Source organism: Antechinus flavipes, chromosome 1 (assembly GCF_016432865.1).
Source record: "Antechinus flavipes isolate AdamAnt ecotype Samford, QLD, Australia chromosome 1, AdamAnt_v2, whole genome shotgun sequence".
NCBI classification, from domain to species: Eukaryota; Metazoa; Chordata; class Mammalia; order Dasyuromorphia; family Dasyuridae; genus Antechinus; species Antechinus flavipes.
This window is the reverse complement of record NC_067398.1, coordinates 562,994,248-563,017,515: the sequence shown is the minus strand read 5'-3', so window position 1 is coordinate 563,017,515 and position 23,268 is coordinate 562,994,248. Positions and strand designations below refer to the sequence as shown.

The 23,268-nt window shown below is 32.1% G+C and overlaps 1 protein-coding gene across 5 annotated transcripts in view; it reads left to right on the top strand.

Annotated features, from left to right (window-relative positions):
• PRPF4B (pre-mRNA processing factor 4B) overlaps positions 1-21,762 on the top strand; it is a 46,734-nt gene extending 24,972 nt beyond the window's left edge. For 2 of the 5 annotated variants that reach the window (XM_051970748.1, XM_051970749.1), the window contains exons 6-15: positions 1,335-1,545; positions 2,621-2,694; positions 4,050-4,140; positions 4,701-4,848; positions 6,105-6,242; positions 8,695-8,848; positions 12,298-12,412; positions 13,068-13,219; positions 14,802-14,888; positions 15,859-17,371. In XM_051970748.1, coding sequence (XP_051826708.1) covers positions 1,335-1,545; positions 2,621-2,694; positions 4,050-4,140; positions 4,701-4,848; positions 6,105-6,242; positions 8,695-8,848; positions 12,298-12,412; positions 13,068-13,219; positions 14,802-14,888; positions 15,859-16,062 — 1,374 coding nt within the window. In that variant the 3' untranslated portion in view covers positions 16,063-17,371. Of the gene's footprint in view, positions 1-1,334; positions 1,546-2,620; positions 2,695-4,049; positions 4,141-4,700; positions 4,849-6,104; positions 6,243-8,694; positions 8,849-12,297; positions 12,413-12,507; positions 12,825-13,067; positions 13,220-14,801; positions 14,889-15,858; positions 17,372-17,672; positions 17,761-18,527; positions 18,573-20,050 lie in introns of those variants that run through there. The other 3 variants (XR_007949405.1, XR_007949404.1, XM_051970750.1) reach the window with 3 other exon arrangements.
• Positions 21,763-23,268: the final 1,506 nt, after the last annotated feature.

The window sequence follows — 23,268 nt, the reverse complement described above, 5'->3', positions numbered from 1 at the left end:
CTACTCTCTAAAGAGTTACATAAAAAATTGATTCTTCCCAATAAGTCATATGAGCTGAAGTTATTCCAACTTTATTTTAAGTTGCCTCCAAAAGTCTCATAGAATAAAACATGCTAGTTACCCAAAACTGATTGTTTGACAAACAATGTCTGCCTATTATAGTGATAGTTATGAAATATTTTGAAATTTAGTTACATTGAAAAATATTTGAGAAATTAGTTCAAAATAAATAAAATATTAGTTCAAGTAGGCTTACAACCTTTGTTGTCTGAAAGTGGATTAACTCGAGAACTTTCAGGATTTTTGTCTAAATACAATCCATATTCAGTTTAATAGGTACAAAGGCTGAGGATAGCCAGAAGTAGAGAAGAAAATAACAATGAAATTGGTAGAGGTTTCATAATAATAATAAAATTTATTTGAAGTGAAAAAGAAAAGTGGGCAACTTTTAAAAGCTACATTTAAATAGTCACTTGCATGCAATAGTTCTTCTTTCTGAAGAGCCAGTCTTTTAAAATATAGACTATAATTAAGCCAGTCAAGCATTATACTTCCTTAAATTACTGAGAAAATTGTGTGTATGTATTTCACAATTATGCTGTAACCAGTACGAGTTTGATGCCTTCATTAGTCACGCTTTGCCAAATACTATATTGAAATAAATTTCTAATCATAGGTAGTATGAAATGGTAATCCCCTAAAGAATGTCATAGCTTCTAGTGGAGTCTTGTTAATGCCGGCTCCTGGAGTGCCCTTATAAAATGTGGAAATGTCTTTTCTTGAGGTCAAGATACTCCTGTGCCTGCTGGTATGTGGTGTCTAGCAGATAGGACAAAGGGTATGTTGTTAAAGGGTGAGCTTTTTATAAATACTTACACTAAAGTAAAAAATAGAATTGGAAGAGGAAAGATCAGAGTCATAATGGCAGCTCAGATACCACAGGGACCATACTCACACTTTATCCAGGTTAGGATCAGGCTACTAATTTAAAAAGGAGGTAGAGGGCAGGGATAGATGGTGCTGGGATTTGTGGCAAGGGAAGAAAGAGAGTGATGGCACAGTGCATACAACCAGGAGTTTGATATACAATCATGATAGAAACTTAATTTACTAGTATACTTGGTCCTGTGTTTGTGATAACTGGTGTTTTTATCTGCCTTAGCCACAGCCATATCACTACAATTAACAGCAGAGACTTTTCTAAATTCATGTAATTAATATTTACTGTCTTAATTAATTTTCTAGGTTTAGAGCTGTAAGAGAGAAAACTTAATGTTTCTTCAATAGTATATATTTTACTGAAAATAACATTTTACTGAAAATTCCTATTGCAGAAGTACAAATACCTTGCTGAAGATAGCAATATGTCTATGCCATCTGAGCCAAGCAGCCCTCAGAGTAGTACTCGAACACGTTCACCCTCCCCTGATGATATTTTGGAACGGGTTGCTGCTGATGTTAAAGAATATGAAAGAGAAAATGTTGATACATTTGAAGCTTCTGTAAAAGCCAAACACAATCTTATGACAGTTGAACAAAATAATGGTAAGTAAAGTGCTTTTTAAATCATATACTCAAATTATTAATGACTAAATTAGCCATAAGATTCATTGTAGGCCATATGGTGGGCAAAAAAAAAGTGTTGACATTTCTTGCTCTGTAAAATGTTAAGACTGCATTATTCTGAATATTTTTTAAATGTTATTGATAGTTTTATTTATATTCATCTTCTATGTAGTGTGAACTCTCCTTATGTCAGATTTAAAAAGAGAAAAAGAAGTTAATCAGAACTCAACAGCACATTAACCAAGTCTGACAATATGTGTTCCACATACATAGGTCCCTTATCTCTGCAAAAAAGAGTGAGGTGCATTTTCTCTTTATCTGGGACTACATTTGATCAGTGTAACTACAGTGTTCGGTTTCATGTTATTTCCATTTCCATTGCTCGCTCGCTCTCTCTCTCTCTCTCTCTCGTGTGTGTGTGTAGAAAGAGGGATAAATTTTCCTGTTTCTGCTTCATGTTGCATCATATTCATCTTAAGGGTTGTAATAATCATGTGCCATCATTTTTTATTCCTTTCTCTAGTCATTGGCTATCTCTTTTGTTTCTATATCTTTGCTCTCCCAAAAAAGTATTGCTATGGATATTTTGGTATATATGGGACTTTCTTTTTGTCTTTGACCTCCTTAGGGCATATATCTAGCAGTGGAATCTCTGGGTCAAAGGGTATGAACATTTTGGTCACTTCTTCTTCAATGTAATAAAATTAAAAAAAACCTTTTTGTTCTATTTTGCTTATTTAGTATCCAGTATAATTATTATTTTAAACAAGAAAGTAGAGAACTTTCAAGGGAATTAATAGGGAAAATTTGGATTATGAACATAATAGGGCTTCTTCATTAGAATTATGTGAGATACGTCTATAAAATACTTGAATAAAGATTACATATCCTCATAAGTATTTGAAAGGATTTTAGAACTGTTATATAATGGAAATCTTTTATTAGATAGAATACATTTTGTATTGTCTTTAGGACAATTGCTATTAAGTTATTCTGTTTTCTTTTTATAATCAGTTTATGATAGTACAAATGATTGCTATGAATTTCCATTAAGGTTCAACTCAGAAGAAGCTGTTGGCTCCTGACATGTTCACTGAATCAGATGATATGTTTGCTGCATATTTTGATGTAGGTAATTTTAAAATTTATTTTCCAGCTTATATGTGGTAGATCACCAAATGAAAATTATGTAATAGTAATAAAAAAAATAAAGCACAAGTCTGGGATCTGAAAATATAGTAGAGGTTTGTAAAGCTGAGTGATCAACATTTGAAACATAGCAATCTGAAGAAACACTAAAATGGTCAACTATATTATAAAGCAGGAGTACCTTACAAAAGTATCTGGTGGCAAGTCAAGATAAATATGAAAAACAGCAGTGTTGTAGAATCAAAATGGAAGGGTATAAGATGTCCCGATTTGTTCAAAAAGCCCAGACAGTAAATAGCTGAATTAATCTGTCATTTGAAAAAAAATTTGAAACCAATACATATTTTAAAAGTAAATTGAATGAAAATTAAATGATTTTTAGGCAACAGATGTCCCACCTATTGTTAATTTAGATGGCTTGTTGCTGGGTGACTGTGGTTGAAGAGGAAAAACTTATCTTCATTTTTCTTTTTCTGTAAAGCAGATTCAGTGTGGGTCATAAGAGAAAGGAAATTGTTGAAACAAAGGGTAATATATAATGCTACAATATACAAAGTACTTTCCATATGTTAATCTTATTCAGTTCCCACATTTTCTCTTTAAGAGAAGAAATATAATCATTACCTCTGTTTAAAGATGAGAAAACTGAGGTACTTTTAAATTAAATGACTTAACTGTGGCATGACCTGGATTTGAATCCTAATCTTGAGGCACCACAATAAGCATACTTTCCATTCTACCACACTGCTTATTTTCCAAGAAATACTTGATCACTGGAGTGTGAAATTTGAAATTGAGTGAATATTCTTCATATCAAATTTTTATTTACCTTAACCAGCATAGTTTTATCCAGTACAATGTGTGGTATGTCATAGGCATTTAATAAATATTATTTTTTTTTCTTATTTCTTTATTTAAAGAACATTAATAAGTAGAACAGTCTAGATAACTATGGTTGCTGGCAGTTTTAACATCTGCATATTATATGTGTCTATTCACAAAGTCTTATCAATGGCACGGTACAATTTTTTATATAGTCCCTTTTACTGTCGTCATCTGTTGTTTGCTTTTGGAGATATTGTCCCTTAGTTTAATTGTAGTGTTTTACTAGGAGAAATATCCACAGTATTAGTTTTTGGACTATATTTAGCACAAATGCCAAATTAATTTTAGCATTACTTTTAAAACTGTCACAGAGCAAAACATCAAACTCCTATCTTATTTCTAATCTTTCTTAATGAAAATACTAAAATGGTTTTATTTGGGAAGACTTCACTGACTCCTTAACTTATTTAGAAACACATTATAATGTTCATTGTTTTTTATTCTTTCAGAGCGCTCGTCTTCGGGCTGCTGGCATTGGAAAAGATTTCAAAGAGAATCCCAACCTCAGGGATAATTGGACTGATGCAGAAGGCTATTATCGTAAGTATATATTCTTTCTTCAAAGTTGTTTGTGAAGTTTTTTTCAGTTTTGAAAGCATGTGTATTGTGTGCTAAAAAGCATTTTTCTTAAATTCTGTGGAAATACCATTGGGTCATGTGTGGCATATCTGGCTGCTACCTAAACTATTAAACAATAAACTATTAAGTAAAGTGGCCTAGAAGTGTGTCACAAATTGAAGTGAATTTAAACACTTAATATAAAATTTTAAATGTATCCAAAATTATTTTCAGTTTTAAGAACTACCTCCAGAAGGAAAGGGCACATTCAGTATTCAAGGTCCTCAATTAATTGTGAGAACATTTTCATAAAATGGGCTTATGTGGACACACAACATCTAACCTCTTTTATAAGCATGTAACCAGTGGCAGCATAGTTTTGGTTCTTACTGTTCCTCACAAAACCTAGTGAATAGGAGGTATCTGTCATAATTTCTGAGCGACAACACTATCACTTTTTCCTTCTGATGTATACAAAATGTTGTTTTAATTTTTTATGAGTACTCTAATACAACCAATTGTCTTAACATTTTGTTTTTTAGGTGTTAATATAGGTGAAGTCCTAGATAAACGTTACAATGTGTATGGTTACACTGGCCAAGGTGTCTTTAGTAATGTAGTAAGAGCCAGAGATATGGCAAGAGCAAACCAGGAAGTGGCAGTGAAAATCATCAGAAACAATGAGCTTATGTAAGTTATTTTGTACATTTAAATTATGACATATCAGGAAAAATATTGAAACTGCTTATTCACCATTTAGTTTTAACTTTTGATTTAGATTTTGCTAAAATTAAAGGATTTGGCAACATAGTTAATGAAAGCCACTTTCTTTTGTGGTTGAAGGAATTGGTTCATTTTATTAAGAATTTGGTGTGCGCATGAGTCTTTGGAGTATAGGTTAGTTTCTGATTTCAAAACTTACTCTGGTAAACAGAAGCAGGAAAAAAATACAAGTAATGGTAATATAATCTAAGAGAATGTACATCTTCATTCTAAGATTGGATCTGATATTTTAGTCATATCCTGAAAGAAGAAACACCTTTATTACATAGACTACTACAGGTTTTGTTGTTATTTTGCCCATTGTGCTATTTCTGAAATTCAATAATATTGAGAAAAGGCATTGATTTAAAACTTAAGATTTTAATTGTTAATTTTTAAAGTTTAATGTGGTCAAGTTTGGAGGTTTCAGTTGTATTTTTTTAAGCATAATGTAACTTTCTGTGTTGTATTTTTTTAATATATGTAACCTTTCCACCAATACTGCCAATGATTGAATTAGCAATGAATTGAATTAGCTCTTTTAATATATTACCTGCTAATAACAAGCTGAGCTGTTAACAGACAGTACAAACAACATTTCAAAGAAAATAAACAACAGTGAAAAGAAAGAAAACTGGTAGCAGGAAAGACATGAGGTAAAGGAAACATAAGTAATTTAATAAAAAATTGTAATTCATTGAGATAGAAAGTAACTAAATGAACTTCTTAATTTATTATTTGGAGTGGATATTTTAGGTAACTTTTTCTAAGGATAAATATTGTAACTGTATAATAATGTATATAAAAGTAGAAAATTGTTAGATGAATCATGAATACTAATTGATATTAAGAAGCTTGTATTCAGGTCAGAGCTGAATAGGGTAGTTATAAGAGTGGTTGTAACTGTTATTGTAGAAAAATTCTGATTTAAAAAAAATGGCATATGCATTTCCTTTATTGTTTAATTTAATAAGATTTTTTGTTCCTTTCATCTAATCCAACTTCTAAAAAATGTTACAAAATAATGTATTCTGTTTTTCCTGCCAAGTTTGATCTCTTAGTAATTTCTTCAAATACATTAAAATATCTGTAAGAAGTAAAACACAACCAAAACAGGGCAAATTTTTTTTTGTTTACTAAATATGTTTCAACAAACTTACTATTGCTTATTTTTTTTTTTTTAGGCAAAAAACGGGTTTAAAAGAACTGGAATTTTTGAAGAAACTTAATGATGCTGATCCTGATGACAAATTTCATTGCCTACGGCTCTTCCGACATTTTTACCACAAACAACATCTCTGCCTTGTATTTGAGCCTCTAAGGTAAAATGTCAAAATATGTAAATTAAATAGAAATTTCTTTGTTAGCATCTTTTATTAGGCAAAACTTTTTGGTTTTTTTTTTTTTTTTTTTAATTTTCCTCAGTTACATGTAAAACAACTTTTTTTTTTTTTTTAAACATACTTTCATATGAATGATGTTGGGAGAGAAAAATCAAAACAAAAGGGAAAAATTAAGAGAAAATAAATAAGAAAAAATAGTGAACAAAATATGTGTTAATTTACATTCAGTCTCCAAAGCGCTCTCTCTGTATGTGGATGGCATTTTCCATCCATATTTTATTGGGATTGCTTTGGATCATTGAACTGCTGAGAAGAAACAAGCTTATCATAGTTGATCATTGCACAGTCTTGCTGTTGCTGTGTACCATGTTTTCCTAGTTCTGATTGTTTTCACTCAGCATCATTCAGATGCTTTCCAGATCTTTTTAAAATCAGTCTCTTCATCATTTTTAATAGAACAATATTTCATTATTTTATATACCATGTGTTATTTTTTAGTGTACTGAACACTATAGCGAAATTTCCTTTCTTGATGTAAACAGTTTACATTTATGGTCAGTTTCTTTAATTAAGAGCTCCCAGTCTGATTAGGTTGTCCTTTGAAACTTAAATTATTTATCTAACTCCTAGAAAATATTTAAACCAGAAAGAATAAGAGCTAAGAATAAGATAGAAAAATATTTTCTTCTGAATCAGATTTTTAAAATGTAATTTTGTTATTTTGAAATTAATATACTTCTTCAAATGATCTATGATTTAACTGGTAAGGATATTTACACTTTCCTCTGCTTGTTATTTAAATAGAATGTCCCAAAAGCTTTAGCTTAAAACGTTCCTAAGACTTTTGGGATGCCCTGTTTTATATTGGTCACGTTCAGGAGAAGTGAAGCAAATGTCCTTAGTAATAGAACCAGAATAATTTATTTCCTGATTTAGTATTGTCTCCATTCCAGATTTGCTTTTTTAAAACACTTTTTTTTTTTTCCTGAGGCAATTGGGGTTAAGTAACTTGCCCAGGGTCACACAGCTAGGAAATATTAAGTGTCTGAGGTTAAATTTGAACTGGTGCTCTCTATCCACTGCACCACCTAGCTGCCCCTAAAAAAACCCCACATTTTAATAAAATATGTATTCCCATGATTGCACTTATTTTAAGTAGCCTCATTGTACTGTAGAGCAGATGATTATAACCTCTTCATCTTTAAGATGACTTATCACATTACCTCTATTACATGCTCACTCATCAAACTCTTAATCTCTACTCTGCCCTGTCTCTCTATCTTTTGGGTAAAAGTTCTTTGTTAAGTCTTAGAGCTACAGAAACGTATTTCCTGCTCCTCCTGATGTTTTTGTCTAAACCCATGGGCTTATTCATTTTACTCTTCAGTGGTTTGCCTACTTTTCCCACTTTGTCATTGTTCTTTGCTGGTTTGTTATCCTCTTGCCTCCACAGTTGTTTACTTTTGTTCTCTACCTTTGTGTTTCCTTGACAATCTCTTCTGATAAATTTTAGTTTTCACTCTGTGCATGTGCCTGTCAGATATGTTTAAATAGAGCCCTAATCTTTCTCCTTTAGTTTCAGTCTGTATCACCCAGTAATTGTTGCATATGTCTATCTTGATGTCAAATCAAAGTCCAAGTCATTTTCTAAACCTGCTCCCAGTCACGTGTATTTTTGTTGATACCATTACCTTGTCTACTTAGGTTTGAATTCTTCCCTCATTCTTCTCTCTCCTGTGTTGTCAGTACCAAGCATTTATTAGTCTCACACACTTTTTTCTCCCTTGACCATCTTCTCTGCTTAGCCCTACATTGTAGAGAAAGGGTTGTTAGCACTGCCCGCTTGGGCTATCATGGAGCAGCAATACAATGGGTATACCTGATTCCCCCCTTCCTCTCCAGCCCATCCTAACAAGCTGCTAGCATTATTATCTGTCTCATCTAGATATGAGCATGCCACTTTCCTAATGAATTCCTTTCAGCAGCTCTCTATTACTTAGAAAATGCAAACACCTTCCTCAATCAGACTTGAGTTTACTTTTCCATCTTTCCACCCTTATTTTTGTTTCTGAACAAAATGTTCCTCTATCACAACCTGCCTTAGTATAGTGATGTAGGCTGTATCTGAAATGATTTTTTTTTTTAAAAAACCTTTTTGATGTTGGGTAGTACTTTTGACTAGGAGAGGACTTGGTAAACTGAAAAGAAGCCAATGCACTTTTTTCAGAATGGATAAAATCTAAATTTTTACAAACAAATGGTTGTTATCCCTCAAAGTCAATCTTTTAATTATATGGAATAGAATTCAATCAAAGGAAAAATTTTCTTTTTAATCCAATATTGCCATTGTGATTTTGCAAATGTTTATTTCTAATTTTATATTTATGTCACATTTTATAACCTGCTTTTTCTCCCCTTTTGTTGTAAAAAGTATGAATTTACGGGAGGTTTTGAAAAAATATGGAAAGGACGTTGGTCTTCATATTAAGGCTGTAAGATCCTATAGTCAGCAGTTATTCTTGGCATTAAAGCTTCTTAAAAGGTGCAACATCCTACATGCTGATATCAAGCCAGACAATATCCTGGTAAGTGAAATATACTTTCAAAATATACTATATATACTTACAAAATATTTATTTTGATAAAAATGAATTTTCTGTTTTCAAACTACAGCTAATTCTTGAACATATAATTCGATATTGTATTGAACAAAAAATAGACAATGCCTCTAAAATAATCCCTTTTTGAAAGAAAAAGGAATAAATACTGAAAAGTAATACTGATTATAGATTGTATTTGGTTTTTAAGCAAATCATATTTTCTAAACAATGCAAATATTCTCAAAAAGTACTTTTTTTTATTATTTGAAAGAATAAAAGTAAAATTTTGCTCAGCAAGAATGGATTTTCCAGAGGATTAGAAAATTAAATTTAACTTTTAAATTGTAATGAACAGATATTTTATTTGAATAATGAGATAAAAGAAGATGTTGCTTCCTTCCCTTTTCTTCCTTATGTTTATGAATTTAACATAGCACTTATTGTGCCTTCTCTTGGTATAGAGATGATTATGAATTCAGAAAGTCTATGCTTCTGTAAATATCTACCTAGCGAATTTTACTGGGAAAGCATCGTTATATAGATCCAAGGGCTCTGTCTTATAAGAATCATCACAGTTCAGTGAAAAGGGTCTTATCACTAAAACCAGCCATGATTCTGCAGAAGTGTGATGTGGAGTTGTAAGTGGAAAGGATATAATGATATAATTGATATCATATATATATATATATATATATATAATGATATAATTGATAATGATATAAGGAGGTATCTGGAATTGGCCACAGACTTCAAACACATAACAGTAGGTATCATTTAAATAGTACCTACTATATGCCAGGCACTGTTCTGAGTGCTTTAGAATATTCTCATATGATTTTCACAAGAGTCCTGGGAGGAAGGTTATTCTCCCCATTTTATAGTTCAGAAATAGGCAAACAGCAGATAGGCGATTTGTTCAGTCACAGCTAGTAAGTATTTGAAACTGGGTTTCACTCCAGGTTCAGTGTTCTATCTACTACACCACCTGACTACCTCTATTTTGGCTATATTATATTTATTGTCTATGGTAGCTTCCCAAATTACATTTTGTGATTTTATTTTTTAAGGTAATAGATAATCCTCAATGGGCATCTCTCATATAGAACAGACAGCATCAAAATCCTTATCCATAAACCTTTTCCCATACCATATTTGCCCTGTGTTATTTAATTCAAAATAACTTGATGGGCAAGGGCAACCTAGAAAGTTATCATTTGTTGTTGTTAGCAAGTTAATGTTTCCCAGGAGTATTTCTTAGCAGCTCCACTGTTGCTGGTAAGGTGGCTGATAGTGGTGGTGGTGGTTTTTCACACATGTGTTTGAAAGGGATCAGTTTCTTTGTGAGTCAGTTATTTAGGCTTTAGTTACCACATCTGTAAAATGAGGGTTTGGACTATATGTTCTCTTGCAAGTCTGCTAAATCTATTAGCTAGTAAAGATTTCTTGCAGATGTTTTTTAATATTAGTATCAGTATTAAGTTGCCTTCTGTTGCTACTTGCCCTACAAATTTATTTCTCATAGAATCTTGTTCCTCAGGAAACTAGGTGGTAGCTTCCTAATTTCTACATCTATGGGGACAATTCTTACAATTTGACATGATCTTCCCTCCCTTCATTGGGTTCTCAATGCAAATTCTATGCCATACACCTTTAATTATGTACTTCACTATACCATTTTGTTTTCATGATCTCTGAGGGACGCAGTATTTCAAAGCATACTATGTTGTGAGCAGTTTTGATTATATAAAATAAGCTGGTAGGTACCTTAATATTTATTTAGAATTGAAATTAAAAAAAAACACATTGCTTATATATTACTTAGGTCAGAGTCTTAAATAAGTTCACGTATAGTTAACTATAATTATATATAATATCAGTTTAATAAAAAAAATTCTGAAATATTAATATACATGAGAAAATGTATAAAAACTTAATATTTCTTTTTTCCTACAAAATCCTTTTATTGTGTTATGAATCTTAACAATGAAAAGTAAAAAAGAGTGCTGAAGTACTAGGAGCTTTTTAGATTTAAAAAATTTGCTTAGCCAACTTGAGTTCTGTTTTGCAGAATGTTCTTTGTGATTGTTTTGGTAGACCAGCATGAGTCCTACCTTTCAAGCTTTCATATGGGATAATGCCAAATATGGGCTTCATTTGAGGTAGTCCCCTTTGTTTATTTTCCCTTCATTACTCCCAAGAAAGAAATTGAACCTTAGAGGATGAGGATTATAATAAGGCAGTGAGTTCAGCAAAAGGTTTGCCATTTGGGGGAATGAGTAATAATATAAAATGTTAAACAATGGCATATATATATATTTTGATTATGGCGGTACTATATGAACTATTCCATGTAGTACTAATAATGTATACATCATACGTATTTATTTTCAAGATGTCTTAAATCCAAACAATTCACTGATGACAGATTGATTTGAAAATTCACTTTAGAAATTTTATTTTAAGCCATTAACATTGCCATATTATAATGTCTCCTAGAAGTTAAATAAAATTGTTACTTTAAAATGTCTTTTGGCTTTGGTAGCTTCCAATTTCAGAAGGGTTATTTATACTTTGCCAGAAATCAGATTGATAATCTCTTAAATGAGTTTACTCTGGCATTTCTTGAACAATTAATTATATGCTAGTAAATTAGGCATTATATTTATATGTCTTTGGGGTGGGGAAAGTAGCCTGAGTTCAAGTCCCAACTCAGAATTTGTGTGTGTCTTTTTTAAAGGGGGGAAGGGACTCTGGAATGTGAATTATCTTCACTTGTTAATCCTGATCATGCTTCTGACTCATGAATGGCAGCAGTCATGGGAGCAACTTCCAGCCTTTCTCAGCAGATGTCACTGTTACTGTGTATGTTGAAATATTTGAAAAGGGAAGAAAACAAATGACTAATATACAATTCATATTTATATTTTTAAATGTTTGCTGTTTTCTTGACTAATATATGGGGGGGGAGGATGTTTTTCAAATTCCATCTTTTTCCAAGTGATTTCTATAAATTTGAATATTCCAGCACCTTTGGATGAAGAATGCATTTTGACATGGTGTAATGATTCTGCCTTTGTTTTCATTGAAGTTACATCAATAATTAATTTCTTATCCATTTAATATATAGCAACTACTAATTCAGGGAAATTTTAAAAGACATTAGCCTCTGGGTTTCTTTTTTGTATTTTACAGTATTTAGAAAAATGGAATTAAATAACTTTGCCCAGCATATCATCATTGGAAAAAACCTCTCTTACTAAAATGTAATCAAGTGATAAATATTTGTTTCTTTTTAGATTATTTTATAGCAGCAAATATAAACTTAGTTTAAAATGAAGTTCTATGAATGTGTCAGTTAACTTCCCAGTGTTCATTTGTCTTGTTTTGTTTTAGTTATTCATGAATCAACAACAATTTTTGATAATGTTTTACAGGTTAATGAATCAAAAACTATTCTAAAGCTTTGTGATTTTGGATCGGCTTCACATGTTGCAGATAATGACATTACACCCTATCTCGTCAGTAGATTTTATCGGGCTCCTGAAATTAGTAAGTTTCTCCAAATGTCCTTTTGCTCTGGGGCCATCACATGCTGTGGAAACAGCATATTTAATTTCTAAGTACTGTTTTCCATCGTACTTCAGCAGCTGCTCGAGCTCATTCATGAGGAAGGGAACCGTAGCAAGTTCAACCTCCTCAGTTGGAATGATGGTAGTTGTGACAGGAGTCTTGATCATGTCGGGCAAGAGTAGCAAAACAATTGTGGAAAATCCTCGACTTTAGAAGACTGCTCTTGATTATTCAAGGTCTGATTATCAAATTTGTGGATTATCTGGGACCTTTGCTTTTTCTTCTCCCTCCTGTTGGCCTGTATTCTGAATTTACTGTTCATTATCACCTCTGCCAGAGGTGGGAATGGAAAAGGAGGTGAAAACATATTTTTGCTGGGTTTTTGTTTTTTTTGTTTTTTTTTGTTTTTTGGTTGTTTTTTTGGTTTTTTAGGTTCTCTGTTAAAAAAGATTTGGTGGGAGAGAGAAGTTCAGTCAAATTATTAAAATGAGTTTTGGGAGTTATATGTCTTATTTTCCCAGGCTAATCTCAATCCCCGATTAATATGAATGATTGAGTTGTATTTCATTATTATTACCACTACCACCTCATTGATTTTTAAATTTAGTTTTATTAAAATATCTTTCTGTTTCAGTTATAGGAAAAAGCTATGACTATGGTATAGATATGTGGTCTGTAGGCTGCACACTATATGAACTTTATACTGGAAAAATATTATTTCCTGGTAAAACCAATAATCATATGTTGAAACTTGCTATGGATCTCAAAGGAAAAATGCCAAATAAGGTAAGTTAGCAGGTGTATTCTTTCTTTCTTGAACTCTATTTTCCTAAATGGTGTTCAGTAATAACAACTTTAGCTTGTGCATGGAGAAATATCTATTAAAATAACTATAGCAGAAATATAGGTTGGACAAGTTGAGACTAAATCATTTCTTTTCTGCTGCTCCCTTTCTCCTCCCCCCTTTTACCTTTATCTTTAAGTAGTGATTTTAGTTTAATAGGAAAAGGATCAAGGATGAGACTGCTATTAATGCCAGATTAGATATATATGATCAGTATATAGGATATTTACTTCCATACCTCTATTTTCTATCCTACTTTTTAGTTGGTGTCTATCAGACTGTCTGTCTTGTCTGTTTCCTTCCTCTGGATTTCTGTTGAAAAAAAGATCTGACAAAGTATGTGATAGACTGGTCACAAGAAGAGAAAGGACTTTGACTCAGAGCTTTAAATGATCTGGATATTAGGGAGAAAGGATAACAATTGTATTTGGAGCTGGGTAGTATGATTATTACTAATGATAAAATACTCATGATTTGTTTCCTGTTTGTCTCTCCCTTGTCTTGTCCTTTAAATTGTTATGTGTATTAACAATACAATAGGAATGTATCTAAGAAGGGTGGCAAAAAGAAGGAATTGGTAGATGTGTCTAAAAAGAACATAATAAATTTATTTAAGAGATGGGAATTGTTTAGTTTTGAAAGGTAACCCTTTGGTAACCCCCCAAAAAGTGTTGGTAAAGGAGGAGGCAGCAGAAGTTATGGAGAGGCAGAATGTGCTTTGATAAAAGTAAAAACTTCCAGAATTGGAATTGGTTGACTTGGGAATTAGTGGTTCGCTATCACAAGAAGTCTTCAGATAACTTAGTTTGCCACTGGTGAGATAACATGGAGAGTCCTATTCATGTATATATGATGTATAGGTGGAACTTTGCCAGATGGAGTTTCACATTTTCTTCCAAGGTCCTATGAATAAGGGTAAAATTTTTGAATATGACAATAACTTGATTTGGAAAGATTTTAAAAAGGCTTTCCCCCCATTTTTCTGTTCTCTTCCATACAGACCGATATCTATTTTTAAGAGACTATATCTTTATTTTTTCTGTTATGGCAGGGATTGCTTGGGGAAAAAAATGGGCCTTTGAATGGACCTTGTACTTTTAATCGTGAAAATTCTCTTAGTGGTGGTTGTTGCAATGGGATATGGCCTATATCATGAGAGATGTTAGAGAATAATTTACACAGATTTACACAGATATCAAATAATAGTTAAACAATTGATTGACAAAAGAGAAGTAGCAACACATGATCTTGGGAAGGAAACTAAGAAAATTATACATCAAGCTAATGGATTTTTTGTCTATTTGGTTTAGAGTGTTTATAATGATTTTTCAGAAGTCATATTAAATATCTTAGAATTAGAGATTAGTATTTAGAACCTGAGAGATTATTAGTCCAACTCTACCTACTCCTTATACAGATGAGTGAATAAGCTCATAGATAAAGTAATGACAATCAGTTATTTGTAAAGGTTAAAGTAGTGGGTCTTGAAGATCTAATAATAGTCCAAATGTAATTTTTTTTCAGATGATAAGAAAAGGTGTGTTCAAAGATCAACACTTTGATCAAAATCTCAACTTCATGTATATAGAAGTAGATAAAGTAACAGAAAGGGTAAGTATTTTAAATGTAATATTTAATAAGTAGTATTCATTTCTAAATACTGTTACTTGTAAGTGAAATTTAATGCTAGAATTTCTGATTAAAAGCAATGGAAAAATTCCATTTCTGCCACATAATGATAGTTATACTTTCATTTAATCTGATTCTATAGGAGTCATCACAGAAATGATACATAATGCTAAAAACACTGTGAGTTGTCTGACTTTCTAGAATAATTTTCTTTTTAACCATAGCTCATATTATTCAACCTTTCTTGCATTTCTGATATAATTGCTGACATTTATATAGTGCTTTAAGATTTACAGAATCCTTGACATAACATTTTTTGAGTTTCACAACAGTCCTATAATTATGTATATTGTCTTTATTTTACAAATGAGAAAGTTGAGGCTCAGAGAGGTCATTTGCCCATGATAATATAGCTAAGTCATAGGTGTATTCTAAGTCAGTTTGAGGTTAAGAGACTTTTATTAGGTCAGCATTCCCAGCATAATTACTGTTTGAAAGCATAATTCAACAGTAAGTATTATTTACTGTTTTTATTTTTACATTTTCCTGGTCAGTGGACATAATGGAATATTCCTTTGGTTTTCTAATATTTGAAATATACTGAATGACAGTAGAACCAGATACTTAGGGATTACATGTATAGATAGTACATGGTAACTGCCTTCAAGGACTATGCAAATCTAATGATTAATAGAATAGACATTTTAAGATAAGATTTTTTACCATTGTACATTTAAGAGTCTTAACTCTACTTGATTGAGCTTTTTAATTAGTTTTAATTGTTCATATTGCCTTTTTTTAAAAAGTAAGTAATGAGAATGGATAAGTTGAAGGACAGTAGTGTGTGGGTTGGTTTTTGTTTTGTTTTACAATTTAATTAGGAAGTAGTATGCATATCAGTATGGAATTTTCTCAGTCATTTTTATGTAAATATAAATTTAACTGTTTTTAGGAGAAAGTTACTGTCATGAGCACCATTAATCCTACCAAGGACCTCTTGGCTGATTTGATTGGGTGCCAGCGACTTCCTGAAGACCAACGCAAAAAAGTGCACCAGCTAAAGGACTTGTTGGACCAGATCTTAATGTTGGACCCAGCTAAACGAATTAGCATCAACCAGGCTCTACAGCATGCCTTCATCCAGGAAAAAATTTAAATGAGATGAAGAAGCTCAAAGGGTTTGAGTAATTAAAATACAAAGACTGAAGAAATTTCACAGCAGTTTATTAATGTATATAAACTTATAAATATTTCCCCCGCAAATTGAGGAAGCATGATATATTTGAATTAACACCAAGGCTGATATTTCTTTTAGAAATGTTAGAGTAAATCTGTTTGTGTCTTATGTGAAAATTTTCACTGTAGAACTGTTTTAATTGCTGAGACTGCACACAAGTACAGTGCTAATGTAAATGGTTGCAGTTCACATCAAAAAGAAAAAAAATCTGTTATAAAATGAACAGTAATACTGGGTGGATGATTGGTTTTTTAGCAGACTTGGCTTCATTTTTGTCTTTAAAAAAAAAAAAAAAGGCCAGCATAAATGCTGTTTATATTCACGTTTTCCTAGGTGTGTGTGTGCAGGCCACAGCAGCATGCCCTTGGTGTAGTCAGTGCCGAAAGGGGTCTGTTCCTTCTTGAGCCTGCCTGCAGGGATGGTCTCCTCTTTTAAAGCAGGTTGTGTACAACTTTCAGTACACTGAAGGTAAGCTAAACCATCAACATCACTGGTGTTTTAAGATGTTATTTTACTGGAACAACTGGCAAATGAGGGACAGTAGCTTTGTGGCAGAATTCCCTGCATGTTCAATAACTGATCTTGTTTTATTTTTTGGCATTGCAACTGTGGCGTAGTTACAACTTCTGTTCTGTTCATCACATTTAAAATTTGGAGAGTGCGCGCTTGATGGGTAAAGCGCCTTCAGTGTACTGTTTCTTATTACTTTAATTTTTTAAATCAACTTGCTATAGACTTTGTATACATTTTGTTAAATACAGTTCCCAATGACATAGTACCAATACTTACAGTTTTCATTTACTAATTATAAATGTTGGGGTCTAATTCTGAAAGTCCTCATTTAAAAGTTAGATAGACAACATAATGAAATTTTTAACTATTTGTATGTCATTTTGAAAGTGTACTGCTTTATGGTAAAAGTGTTTCATTTGTTCATTGTTTTCATTATTTGTGATCATGTTGTCTTTCAATACAGGCATAAACCTTCCACTCTTGAACAAAGCAGCTGCTTTTTAAAAGCGGTAATTGCTTCTTTACCTTTTATTTCTTTTGTAAATGAAGCTTTTCTTTAAGATATGTGACTTTAAAGTGTTGTCTATTACATAAAACAGTTGACACTCACTTATTGTAAAGTGAAGATTGTTCTGCTGCATGTAAAGTGGACCATGCAGATTTCTGTATGTTTTCAGTATGCATCATTAGATAATAAAGTCTTTTGTGAACAAGGCATTTGTAGCCATTTTTAAAAGTTTTTGTCTTCACTGCTGGTAAGTCAGATAATCCGTAAAAGTTGAAAGAAACCTTCCATTTTTCTATAAATCCTTTATTTAAAGGGATTAGTAAAAGATGTGAGTCTTGCCAAGTTCATGTGAGGCAAATAATTAGAATCCCAATTATTTTCGTAAAATCCTGCCAATACTGTGAGCTTTCATTGTAGTGCATTTTTTCCTGTAGGTTATGGGATTTAATTCAGGATATAACTAATGTTTCTGCTGTTTTCTCACTTTTCCTTTTGATGGTGCTGAAAGAGAAAAAAAGAAAGCGGGGCACAGGCCATTCAACGCCTTCTCCAGGGGGCCTGATTTGCTGAGACACCAACTTCACCTTCTTAACAAGGTTATTTCTGACAGCATGTGTAGATAAACATTAGCAAAAAAGTTAAAAGAAAATCATTTAAAACAGTTTGGTTTTTTCAATTCCAAGAAACAAGAACATAGTAAATATCAGTTTTTTAAATGATAGGGAAATCAAGTATAGTATCTTGTATTTGTTGAGCAATAAAAATAATTACTTGTTTACTTAACAAGTATGGAAAATCAACTTTTAGATTTTAAAATAGTTTAAGAAATAGTAAATGGGTTTTTTTTTTTTTTTTGTTCACCTAGGCACGTAATTACAACAAACAGGCACATTTGGTGCATTCAAGGATGGAAAATCAGAACAGCAGGTATTCTGCTGGTGGGTTGTGCCCCATTAAGGACATGAAACTACAACAGGCAGGTGATGGGTGACGTAACATAGCTATCTGAACCTACAACCTGTCTCTTCATGTATAGTCCTTAAAATCAAAATCGATTTTTATACTATGTCTTTTGAAGACAACCAAAAATGCAGCTTTTATATCATAGACTACTAGTTGTAGTTCTTCCAGTGTCCTTTATTTTACATAGGTGATAACATGCTGCACGTTTGAATTTTCTCATAACAGTTCCCTACAGATATAATTTGATGCTTCTGCTGATTTCATAGCACCATTTTACATCATTATTTAATAATGAAATGTGATAACATCCACTAGAAACACTTCACCTTATACCTTCAAAGCATATTAACTATTCTTTAAAAACATAAAGTTGCTTGTTTACTTGTTCTTTGTGTTGTAGGTGCAGCTCAAGGAAGATGATGACAACCAGAAGACATGAGCTAAGGTTTCTGTCCTATAAAAGATACAAAAAATACTCTCCATTTAGTTTTGTCTAATTTTTTAGTTTTCAGCATTCCGATTTAGGTTTCATGTTTTTGTATTTTTGATGATTCCTAGAATAGTACTACTATTGTGATGTTCATCTGTAAGGTGTTTTTGTTTGATGACTGTGCTTTTTCTTTGTTTGGAATGAAGGAAGAGCATAAAATCGAGCAGAACTGTGACCCCTAAGGTCCAGCTCTTAAGTCTATGATCCTGTCATTTGAATTTTTTCATTTAATGTCACTTACATTTTTTGCTTTCAAAAGGCAATCAAGTAATGAAATTATTTGTGCAAATTATATATTTTAAAATAGCAACTTAAAAATTATTTTTCTAAGAATTATTGGGGGGGAGGGAATGGAGAGTCATTTACCAGAATCCATTTTTTCTTTAACTAGTTATTTTCAGTCTTTTGTTAAATAGGCCAGGTGCAGGGAAGATTAGCAAATAATTTACCTCCTAGTAATTCTTAATCTTTAATAGTTTTATTTTAAGAAAGTATTCCATTAATGATCTTGAAATTTTCATAACAGCAGGATAATCAAAGATTATTTTTTCTTTTTCTTCACAATCATAAAATCTAAGTGATATATAGTACTAGGTGTGAAAAACTTAGAGACAGGCATTTTAAACTTAGTTCTCTCAGGCCCAAACTTAAGTTTTGCCAAAGAGATTTAAATTCATGAAAATATTGAAGCCCTTTATGAAGACCTTATCTATTTCAAGCTCCTACCAATCTCTGTAGTTATCTTTAACTTATAGCCATGCTAATTTCCCAGTGTACTAACGGCTTACTTTTCATACTGATTTTAAAAACATTAGATTTTAGAAGATGATGTCATATATATTAGCATGTTCCTTACAATAAAATTCAGGTTGTTCTTGATCATTTTAGTAAATGTCTTTGAACCTGGGGCATTTTATTGTACTGACAAATAAGCTTGTCAAATTATCATGTAGAAGACATAAAACTTATTGTTTCATTCCAACATTTGCTTTCCCTAAACTCTGCTTTATCTGTACTTTATTTTCAGAGTACTTAAATCAGAAGCACTGTGGCTCTGTAGGCCAAAATTTTTGTCATTAAAAACAATTCTTTGCCTAATACAAAATTAGGACAAGGATTATATACTGTACTTTTTGTTGTTGGTAAAGATGTATAGCTGCTTCTTTTTTGAGGCATATCATATGAAATTAGAGATGTATACAGTACTACATTACCAAGTATCTAATCACTCTCCATATGCCAAAGGCACAATTTTTAAACTTTTACTTCTCCTGGATGGAATGTACTATTTTACTGGAATAGTCACCAAGTTCATTTGTCTTTACTGTGTCATAATGTATTCTTAAGTTAATTTATAAGTAATCTGCAGTCATTTTTGTAGGTAAAATAGCATGCTATCCCTTTCTTAATCTCTCTTTTCCCTCCGTATATAGGGTAAGTGACTATTCTTCAGAAGAACCTTTTGCATTTAAATGATCAAGATATGGGAGCCTGTTTCTCTGCAATGTTGAAGATACAACTTAATTATTTCATGGCATGTTGAACTGTAATAAGCATTAAGGAGCACATTCTCTTTGCTTAGTTATTGGTCACTTGATGAAATGTGCCTCTCTTACTCTAGTCTTTTTTTTTCTCCTTCATTTGAATTTGGTATTTTGTATGCCTTTATTTTAGAAGGATGATTTTCAGAAACATTTCTAAACTGATAAATAGCAAAAACATTGTTTTAAGTATTTGTGTTGTATGTTTTATTCCTTTTAATATACTTTTAAAATACTTGATTGTTTCCCACAGTAGCAAAAACATATGCTGTAACCTTATAAATTATTCATTAATAAAATGCTTAGGTATGCAAATAATGCTGTTTAGCTTTTACTATCTCAAAATAGCTTTCAAAGATAGACCATATATATATGTACATATATACATGTATATATGTATATATACCCTAAATCAGATCATGACAATTTTTTAGCATCAAGGAAAATACAGTACAAATTTCAGATACAGAAGTAATGTACATTTCTTCCATTAAAGGACACTCATTTGACAAGAGAAAGAAGATTGAGTTCAGCATGCTTTTGCTTTATCTTTTTTTTTCTTTTTTTTTTTTTTGGGGGGGGGGAGCTAATTTTGATCTTGAGGTCAATGTGTTAGCTTTTTTTCCCTAATTGGTCTTAAGTACTAGACCTGCCAGGAAAAATGGTAATAAAACTATTGCTTTAGAAATGGATAGCCTACTGCTGTGAGTGCTCAAAAAGTCTATTATGTGAAGGTTTGGTGACTAGAATCCATTGTTTATTTCCTATCTTTCACCCTAAGACTAAAATGAACAAATTTCTCATAAACATTTTTGGGAATTTTATATACTTTTTCAACCAAACTTAGAATTCACCACTTCTTAATTTAGAATTATTTGTTCTATTTTCCAAATATTGAATGCAGTGGGCTGCTATAAAACTGCATTATAGTACATAAAAATTGCTGTGTTATTACTATACTATTTATATCATTTGCCATAAATATTCTGAGGCATTTAGTCTTCTATATTTTACAGCCAGTTAAGTTTTAAAGTTAAGATTCTAAGAAGTCTGTTTTGGAAGGATAGATTTCATATCTCCAGTCTTGTTTGCATGCCTCTGAAATGAATGGGAAAAAAGCAAATTTTTGGGATACATCTTACAATAAGATGTAAGGCAAATAGTGTAGCGTATCATATGAGAATGGAGACACATAAACTATTTCCAAGTTTTTTATATAAGGACACAATGAAGACCCACTAATTGGAGCATCCCAAGGCTCTTTCTGTTTAGTCTTGATTGTTTTGAAATTGATTATCCAGTCTTTATTTTCTAGATTTGATTTACTTACTGGTTTTTCTTAGACCACTGTGTTTATTTAAATAGACTGTACTTGTGTTGGAAGTAATCAGCTTTCAAAGAAAGGATAATTTCAATTTTTTGGCCATTTAGCAAAATTTATTATTTTTAAAGATTATAAACAAAAACAGAACTGAACTTCTTAAAATTTGAAGGACATGAAATTTTAAGTTTTTTGGAACCAACAGTACAAATTTCTTCTTTTATCAATTTGAACTGTATATCATTATAAGAGTTTCTGAAATAAATATGCTTCTCTCTGAAAATGCTCTTTTGTTTGTTTTTAAGAAGTGGGGTTGGTGATAACTGGGATTTGTTTTTCCAGATTGAATCAAATGAGCTAAAGTTATTGCTCTCCTTATCTAAAAAGGAATTAACATCTACAGTACAAATAGTGCAGGGGGGAAATGTCTGAGAAGACTTTTAAGTTGGGCCTTGAAAGAGGCAGAGACAGATCAAGGATGTTTGCACCCCTGTGTAATGTTTATATTTACTTGAATCTAAACAATTATCTTATAGGAAATCTACATCTTTCAGAGGAGTGTCATAATAGGAATGTGACTTTACCTTAACAACCCATATTAACATTTATTAAGCAGCCAGGTCACAATTAAAACATAAATGACTCCTGGCAAGTCATAGCCTCACTCTGCTTCATTTATAAAATAGAAATGATAGCACCTCCTTCCTACAGTGATTGATTATACTACTTGGTAAAGGCTTTTCAAACATTGTAGGGCTATATAAATATCATTACTAATGGGACCCATTCCCATTCAGATTTGCCTATTCCTATCTGACCTATTCCTTTCACCTGGGCCAGATTGTCATCCCTCAGGAAAATATTCTTGGGGACTTGCTATGACTGATACTCAGTGTTGACAGCCAATCCCCTGGTTGTATTTAAGTCTTCAGAATCTAAGCTCAAAATCTTCAGTCTCCGGGTCCTTGGCAGCAGGGATGATAGGCATGGGCCATTATGTCCCACTTGATCTTCACATGTAAATATAAGAGAAGTAGCCTGAAGTTGTGCAGCACAGAAGATTTGGGTTCCTAGTCCTAAATGATAGAAGCTGTGATGGCAATTTTTTTTTTTTTTTGTCTCTGTATCTTTTTTTTTTTTTTTTTAATTTTTATTTAATAATTACTTTATATTGACAGAATCCATGCCAGGGTAATTTTTTTACAACATTATCCCTTGCACTCGTTTCTGTTCTGATTTTTCCCCTCCCTCCCTCCACTCCCTCCCCTAGATGGCAAGCAGTCCTATATATGTTCGATATGTTGCAGTATATCCTAGATACAATATATGTTTGCAGAACCGAACAGTTCTCTTGTTGCACAGGGAGAATTGGATTCAGAAGGTATCAATAGATGGCAATTTTTTATATCCAGCCCGCTGCAGGCAACTAAGACTTGAATGAGTTGCTAATATGCTTTGGTTGAGGGATTCCACAGGGGGAATTCATACTCATAAAATTATAGATCCAGACCACCTAAAATCTTATTCTAAAGTCTCACGGCACGAAAATAACCCTGGTTTCTTGAAGGCTAAAGGCAAATTCCAATAGGTTAAGACCTATTTGGAAATACTAACTGAATCCAGATAAACTGACTAAACCTCAGGGTTTAGAAAGGCTCATCAATGCATTGGTCAGAGCAACTTAATCGGCTAATGAGGTATAAAGGGTCACAAAATGTGTGCTTATTGGGAGAAATATCAACATAGCAAGAGTTTGAGGATTTAAAATGGGATATGAAGGTCATAACTG